The 9,296-nt window shown below is 38.9% G+C and overlaps 1 protein-coding gene across 1 annotated transcript in view; it reads left to right on the top strand.

Moving 5' to 3' along the window:
* The first annotated feature begins 2,022 nt into the window (after nt 1–2,022).
* LOC115215688 (solute carrier family 35 member F4) overlaps nt 2,023–9,296 on the top strand; it is a 159,044-nt gene continuing 151,770 nt past the window's right edge. The window contains exon 1 of the mRNA XM_036505948.1: nt 2,023–2,359. Coding sequence (XP_036361841.1) covers nt 2,302–2,359 — 58 coding nt within the window. The 5' untranslated portion in view covers nt 2,023–2,301. The remainder of the gene's footprint in view (nt 2,360–9,296) is intronic.

Raw genomic sequence — 9,296 nt, 5'->3', positions numbered from 1 at the left:
ACTACTACTACTACTACTACTACTACTACTACTACTACTATAATAATAATAAAGACGACCACGACAATTGGAGCAAACGGCAACGAGAGTAACAACCTCAACAGCTATAGTACAATAACAACAACAGCTACACCTATAAGAACAACAACAACAACCACATAACAGCAACGATTATCACCACCACCACCACCACCACCACCACCACTAACATCATCATCACCACCACCACTACCACCACCACCACCACCACCACCACCACCACCACCACTAACACCACCACCACCACTAACACTACCACCACCACTAACACCACCACCAACAACAACAAAATCATACCTACAGCAATTGATATACGTACATCAGCAACAACAATTACAAACGCTGCCACCACCACCACCACCATTACCACAACCACCACGACATCAACCACCACCACCACAACCACCACAACCACAACCACCACCACCAGCACCATCACCACCATCACCACCACCACCACCACCACCACCATCACCACCACCACCACCACCACCACCACCACCACCATCACTACCACCACCACCACCACCACAACAACAACAACAACAAAGACAACAGCAACAACAGCAACAGCTATATTTACAATAGCAAACAAAACCATCTACAACGACTAACAACAATAACAACAACAACAACACAAAACAAAGGCAAACAACAACAATAACAACAATATTATTTCCAGTCTGATAATAACAACAGAAGAATTAACAACACTGACCCCCCCCCATCCAGGGTTCGTTGCCTTCGTTGAATAAATCGTGCGACGTGCTAGATATAGCAGCCTAATTCCTCTCTGGAATACAAGGTAGCGCGACTACTCTACACAATTCGACGCATTAGGTCATGTGTGGTCGTGCGACCTACCTTTAAGTCATAAAGCGACGAGATGGTCTCGGCAGGAATGCCTTTGATCATAGGACTATTTGTTCAGGGGTTGGTCAGGGGCTGAACACCACCACCACCACCACCACCACAACAACAACAACAGCAACAACACCAGCATCCACCGCCACCATCAACATCATCAATAAGAAAAGCACTATCACCACCACCACCACCACCACCACCACCACAACAACAACAACAACAACAACAGCCACGATCTTGTCCACTCGACCTTGCTAGAAACAGTAGCTAAATCCACTTGAAGTCACAGTTTAAGATATTTTTTTTTTCTTGGAAAAGGGTACTTAATATAATGTAGTCCTAGATACTCTATGTTTGAATTTGAATATCAGACGGAATAGTCACGTTTGGAAGGAACTTCTTTTGGCGCTATGGTTATGCTAGATCAACAATCTCAACAAGAAGAACAACGACAGCAGCAATAACATCGGATAATAATAATAATAATAATAATAATAATAATAATAATAATAATGAAAATAATAATAATTGTAATCCTTGATGTAAAGCTAAAATGACAGGATGGTCATGGCAGGAATGGTCTTTCATCACAGGTCTTCTTGCTTAATAACAAACAGGCAGGTCAGCAGCAGCAGCAGCAGCAAGAGAGAGGAGATGTAGCTTTCCTATTGGATACCTTTCCTATGTGTGTAGAGAGAAAGAGAGCGAGACAGTGTGAGAGGGGAAGAGGGAGAGAGTGAGAGTGGGAGAGAAAAGGGGAGAGAGAGGGAAAGAGAGAGAAAAAGAGAGCGAGAAAAGAGGGAGACAGAAAATCGAGCTTGATACCGTAAACCATCATCATCCTCATCATCATCATCATCTTTAATATTATCACTATCATGACCACCACTACTACCAGCAGCAACACCACCAATACCACCACCGCTGCCGCCGCCACCGCCTCCATCGTAGTAATTTGCTTCTGCATATTTAACAAAGGGTGGTGCGGGCACACTCACACACGCACGCATACACAGATACACGCAGATACACACACATACACACACACACACACACAAACACAGACAAATAGACACGCGCAGATACACACAGACAAACACGTGCAGATACACACACACACCCTCAATCTTCCCGCAACACATACAAGCAGTCACGTAAAACCATAGAAAAACCTACAATCAGACAGAATACACACGTTATTATTACACGTGAAAAATAAACCTCCCGCCGGAGAAACCTGGGAGAAATATTTTCCTGTGCTTAAGAGACAGTGATGGCATTAACGAACACTTGTCTTATAGATACATTGTGTTTTCAATGTATCTATACCCGGAGGATAGTTTGTTAAACTTTCTATAATAAAACAGGGTAAACAAGCCGTGATTTACAACCAAGATGCTTACTCCAGAAAGCAATGCTTCTGAAGGCAACCGTTCGGACTCCCGTGTTTGGGGTAAGTTTTTTTTTTTTTTTTTTAAATAAATTTATTACTTTAACCCCCCATTAATGAAAATGCTGTAGCATGAACTTGGTCATTACAATTAAATAAACCTTTCAGAAACGTCAGAGCGTAAAATGAATAAAAAAAAAAAAAAGTTTTTGATTTGAGACGCTCCAATGTGCTGCGTTCAAACCTTTGGAAGTCCACACTGCTTTTTTATCCCTTCGCTGGTCAAGAAAATAACGTATGAGTCACATAAGGTATCAGGGACTATTTATATTTGAACATTGGATCCTAGTTTTGAATGGATATTAAAATAGCAGAGATTTATTTTCTCTCCTTACATTTATACATAATATATATGCATTATTCATGCACACATACTCAAATTAATATACAACAGCAAAGAAGGTGGCGAGCTGGCAGAAACGTTAGCACGCCGGGCGAAATGTCTAGCGGCATTTCGTCTGCCGTTACGTTCTGAGTTCAAATTCCGCTGAGGTCGACTTTGCCTTTCATCCTTTCGGGGTCGATTAAATAAGTACCAGTGCGTAACTGGGGTCGATATAATCGACTTAATCCGTTTGTCTGTCCTTGTTTGTCCCTTCTGTGTTTAGCCCCTTGTGGGTAGTAAAGAAATAGGTATTTCGTCTGCCGCTACGTTCTGAGTTCAAATTCCGCCGAAGTCGACTTTGCCTTTCATCCTTTCGGGGTCGATTAAATAAGTACCAGTTACGCACTGGAGTTGATATAATCGACTTAATCCGTTTGTCTGTCCTTGTTTGTTCCCTCTGTGTTTAGCCCCTTGTGGGTAGTAAAGAAATATGTATTTCGTCTGTCTTTACATTCTGAGTTCAAATTCCGCCAAGGTCGACTTCGCCTTTCATTATTTCGGGGTCGATAAATTGAGTACCAGTTTCGTACTGGATATCGATCTAATCGACTGGTCCCCTTCCCCAAAATGTTGGGCCTTGTGCCTGGAGTAGAAAAAAATATACACCAGCAAGTTGTTTATAATCTCGGACATTAACCGGTTAGTGTTATCAAAATTAGAGTGTTTAAAACTTTATTCTTCATTATATCGTCTGTTTATTTGCTGTGAGTAGGTTATTGATAACAAATAGTTATTATCATCACAAGAAGCGCTTTCTACAATATTTACTGTTCCCTGCTCTGTGGATGAGAGAAACCGGTCGGATGTTAAGGTAAAAAGAGTTGCTGTATCTAAATGAAATAACTACACCTGTAGTTTTTAACCTTAATTTTTCTAAAACGGTTACAAGAATTGTTTTAATGCTAAAGTGGATTTTATCTATCTTTTTGTTTATATATATATATATACATATATATGTACAGAGAGAGAGGGAGAGAGATGAGTAGGCGTAGCTGTGTGGTCAGAAGCTGGCTTCCTAACCACATGGTTCCGGGCATTCTGGGAAAGTGTCTTCTACCCTAGCCTTGGGTTGACCAAAGCCTTGTGAGTGGATTTGGCAGATTGAAAGTGAAAGAAGCCCATCGTATATATATATATATATATATATATATATATATATATATTGTTTATAGTTATTGAAGTAGATAAATGAATTATCTTTTTACGGATACATATATATATATGTATGTATGTATTTATGTATACATGTGTGTTTGTTTGTATGTATGTGCATACGTACATGTTGTTTGACCCCCAGGTCGTCTTGAACAAGTAGACCTGTGCTGAAAACCTTTCCAGATTTTCTTATTTCCCTGTCAATTATTTAAAGGCATTAGGCGGCGAGCTGGAAGAAACGTTAGCACCTCCGTCTGTCTTCATGTTCTGAGTTCAAATTTCCCCGAGGTCAACTTTGCCTTTCATCCTTTCAGGGTCGATAAATTAAGCACCAGTTGCGTACTGGGGTCGATCTAATCGACTGGCCCCATCCCCCAAAATTTCGGGCCTTGTGCATGGAGTAGAAAAGAATTTGGCCGTGATTTGAGGGAAGGTTTTGGATGCTTTTTCCAGTTGGTGAACAATTGTTGTTGTTTAAGAGCGTCAGACCAACTCTGATCAAAAACACCTTTGACTAAAAGCAAATCAACCGTAACTATTTTGTTACATTTTTCAAGCATAATATATCTCGGCCTAATGTATTGACCACTGAGCCTCACCTTCATGTGTAAGTTAAAAAAGAACTCGTTGTCATTTCTATTTAGTCCTGTGACCATGTAGAGGCCTTCTTCTTGACTCATATTACGCTTATATGTGTTTACATAACAGGCTCTCTTCCACAATATCATGTTTCGTAATTATACCAGGCAAGGGTCGTGGTTACATACCCAGGGTAGGCAGTAGGCATTAAGAAAGTAAAGTGTTAACAAAAGGCTTTTCATTATTATATGTAAAACTATTTTGACAACTGATATTTATACACGCAAAGGCGGCGAGCTGGCAGAAACGTTAGCACGCCGGGTGAAATACGTAGCCGTATTTCGTCTGCCGTTACGTTCTGAGTTCAAATTCCGCCGAGGTCGACTTTGCCTTTCATCCTTTCGTGGTCGATAAATTAAGTACCAGTTTCGCACTGGGGTCAATGTAATCGACTTAATACCTTTGTCTGTCCTTGTTTGTCCCCTCTATGTTTAGCCCCCTGTGGGTAATAAAGAAATAGGTATTTCGTCTGTCTTTACATTCTGAGTTCAAATTCCGCCAAGGTCGACTTTGCCTTTCATCCTTTCGGGGTCGATAAATTAAATATCAGTTGCGTACTGAGGTCGATTTAATCGACTGACACCCCTCCCCCGACATTTTGGGCCTTGTGCCTAGAGTAGAAAAGAATCGTTAGCACGCCGGACAAAATTCTATTACGTCTGCTCTTACGTTCAAAATCCGCTGAGGTCGACTTAGCCTTTCATCCTTTCAGGATCAGTAAATTAAGTACCAGTGAAATACTGGGGTTGATGTAATCGACTAGCCAAAATTTCAGGCCTTGTGCCAAAATGTGAAACCAATATTTGCACTCACACACTATCATATGTAACAAATGTATATGCTTGTATGTGTATCTATCTATCTATCTATCTATCTATCTATCTATCTATCTATCTATCTATCTATCTATCTATCTATCTATCTATCTATCTATCTATCTATCTATCTGCTAATACTATGTACACACACACACACACACACACATATATAAATGGGTAAAGACCCCCTTTGGTCATGAATGACCATGGGATTGCACCCAGAAAGTTCCCTTCCAAGACACAAGTCCGGGCAAAGTAGTTTTATGGAAGATCAGCAGTCGCCATGCATACCAGCCTCCCCTCTATATGCCACCGATGTTACCCAAGGGAAAGGCAAAAGCCGATACAGATTGGCACCAGTGAAGTCGCAATTCATTTCTACAGCTGAGTGAACTGGAGCAACGTGAAATAAAGTGTCTTGCTTAAGAACACAACACGCAGCCCAGTCCGGGAATAGAACTCACATCCTCATGACTGTGAGCTCGATTCTCTAACCACTGGGACATATATATGTGTCTGTCTGCCTGTCTGTCTGTCTATCTATCTATCTATCTATCTATCTATCTATCTATCTATCTATCTATCTATCTATCTATCTATCTATCTATCTATCTATCTATTATATTTACACGGGGTGCAGTCGTCTAAGTTACGCAAGAATGAAAATGACACTGACATCTCATTTTAACATATATTTAACAAAATTACTAAAGCTTCAACTACGGCCTCCAGATTACTTGGGAATCTCCTGCATCTTTTCTGGACAGTTTCCTTTTTTTAAATTGGTGAATGTTGCCATAATCCTTGCCTTCAGTTCATCTCTAGTGTTACAAGGAGTTTTGTTGATCTCTCGCTCAACTGTGCCCCATAGATAATAACCAAGGGTGTTGCAGCCTGGGGAATTAGGTGGCCAGATGTTAGGGGTGATGTCGCAGAAATTGTCTGAGAGCCATGACTGGATTCTCTTGCTTGTGTGGCATGGTGCAGGGTCATGTTGCCAAACATAGGGTCTTCCAGCAGTCACCCATTTGATCCAGGGCATCACTACCTCCCCCAGGCACTTGATGTAGGTCTCTGTGTTAAGTTTGAGGCCATGTAGGAAGATAAATCACTAGTGATCACCCCAAAAAACCATGATGTTGACTGGGTGTCTGATTTTTATCACGTTCGGTACATGTCCTCAGATTGACACACAAACACTCTGAAATATTCGTATTGGAGTTTCTGGCGCGAATGCCAAACAGTACAGCATGTCGTTTCCAAATTTCTAGCAGAATGAATTGCGTCATGGCGCTGTTTTTTCTCACAGACGGTGCCCAACCGACCCGACTATACTGTGTGGTCGATAAAATCAAAAACAAACAATGTGTATGCGCGAAATTAAATTAAAATAAAATGGTGACCATTTCCGCATCGCACCCTGTTATATATATATATATATATATATATATATAGTCATATATGTATATGTATGTATATATTATATATATATATAATATTATATATATATATATATATATATATGCAGTATATGTATATGTATGTATATATATATATAGAAATTCGGGGTGAGTACTTGATAATTATAAGCACATGTGTATACCGTTTGGTGTGTAGGTCGGCTCCAGCACATCCCGCTTTCCTATATGTGCGTGTATATGCGTATGCGTGTGTGTATGTATATGTATGCGCACTATGCGTACGTATATGTACATATTATATATATATATATATGTGCGTGTGTGTGTGTGTGTGTGGTGTGTGTATGTGCATATATGTTTCCCTGCATTTTCTCCTATATATACAATTTTGTCTCCCATACATGACTTCTTTTCCCTAAATATTTCTTCTCTACACCCATATCCTTCTATATAGTCTCTTACTTCCCTATATCTATACCCTTTCACATTTCTAACTCGGATGTTGAACGCACACCGCCAAACTCCACTTCCCACCCTTCCAATTTTTCAGTTCCCCCCGCCCGCCCCTACGTGGACACTTTTAACACACACACACCTCTACTTTCAACCACCTTCATCTCATGTTAAATTATATTTTTATCTTATTTTATTTTATTTTATTTTACTCTTATTCTACTTCCATTTATTCTCATTTTCATTTTCATCCCTTACCTTAACTCTTATAATTTTTATAATTTTTATATTTCATTTCTAACTATTACATTGTATTTCTTATTTTATACTGTATTTCTTACTTTTATTTCTAATTTTTACCCTTACCCTCATTCTTACCCCTAACTTATCGCTTTACATCTCTATATATGTTTATTTACTTACCTATAGATCCACTTTTGACTATGCAAGCGTCCGTGTACGTATGTATACGCATACATACATAGACGCGCGCATATATGTACATGCATATTTTGATATCTTATAGCTATACCCATATGTCTCTCTGTGTGTGTGTAGGTGTATGTGTGCACACACATACGTACACACAGCCGTGTGTGCGTGCACGCATAGACGTGATTCCTTTAATATCTTATATCTAGACCTGGAAGCGTGAGCATATGCGTGTGTGTATGTAGTGACGAGCGCGCGTATGTACATGTGAGTGTGTACACGTATAGTGTCCGTGTATACATGCGGATATTCTGTGTATGTATGTATGTGTACGCACGTGCGTGTGGGTGTGTGTGTTTTATATGCATGTTTACACGCGAGTGCGTGTGTATGCTTATAGGCTTGGAGGCGTATATGTACGCGTGTATATGGGTGTGTGTATCCATGTTGGTATGTATGTACTATAAGTCCAAATAATTCAAGGAACCAGATTAAACGCTCAACAGCTCTGATTTACAACGCATTAGGTCCCCAGACGAAACTGTTGATTTACTGACAATTCTACAACTAAATTTTATCAATCTCCTGACCACCATGCTTGGTCCTTAACCTCTATAATCCCTTATCTTTATATTTTTTTTATATTTGTTACATTTTTATCATGTTTTTTTACTTTATTTTTATTTCTATTTCTATTTTTACTTTATAACCTTATGCCTTTACATTATTTATATTTCTTTATATTTCTTTATATTCTTTATACCCCTTTACATCTCCTTATATCTCTTTATATCTTTATGCTCTACATTTTTATATTTTTCTATACTTACACTTTTATACATTTTTTATCCCTCGTCCTGAATTCTCGCCCATCTTCACGTATATACATGTATTTATTTATTTACATTACTTCAACATCCATTTTTCCTCATCCTACATTGAGAGAGAAAGAGATGGACGCTCAATTCTATGCTGCTGCCGCATTATGTCGTACACGAATGGGAGGATTGCATCCCCAACCAAGAATTTCTGATGTAACACATGTCCTTGTGGAAGCTGTTGTTGCGCGGCTGAAGTGGCCACAGACATACATTATGCATTGTTATAAATCTGTCTAATAAAGGCCCGCGAAACATATGTACCGCTGAATCCTTCGCATCATGTTTTTATTTTGATCATTTATATTGATATATATATATATATATATATATATATATATATATATATGTAGGTCCCGGGTTTGATTCGGGGTTAACACAGTAAATAAGGTACTCAATACATAGTAGAGTAAAATTAATTTATTATATAGAAGGAGCTTCTACAGGACTAGAACTGTTTCATTCAAGAGAAATCTTCAGGAAGCTAGTTAAACAAGAATTGTATTGGCATTTATACATTTAGGCAGGTTTAAAGGGTTTTGGTGGGGGACTTTTTGGGGTAGGCATAGCGCAAAATATCATACTTGGGGAGGGGTCAAGGAGTCAGTGTTAAATTAGATAGAAGAATAAATAAAAAAATAAAAATATATAAAAAAAATATATAAAAATATATATAAAAAAGGGAATAGAGTTTTTAGGTAAATAAGGAGATTCTCACTTATACCTATGCACATATGTATACATATATACACACACACA

Source organism: Octopus sinensis, linkage group LG9 (genome assembly GCF_006345805.1).
Source record: "Octopus sinensis linkage group LG9, ASM634580v1, whole genome shotgun sequence".
Classification (NCBI taxonomy): domain Eukaryota; kingdom Metazoa; phylum Mollusca; class Cephalopoda; order Octopoda; family Octopodidae; genus Octopus; species Octopus sinensis.
The sequence above is the reverse complement of the archived record's forward strand: the minus strand, read 5'-3'. Positions and strand labels throughout refer to the sequence as shown.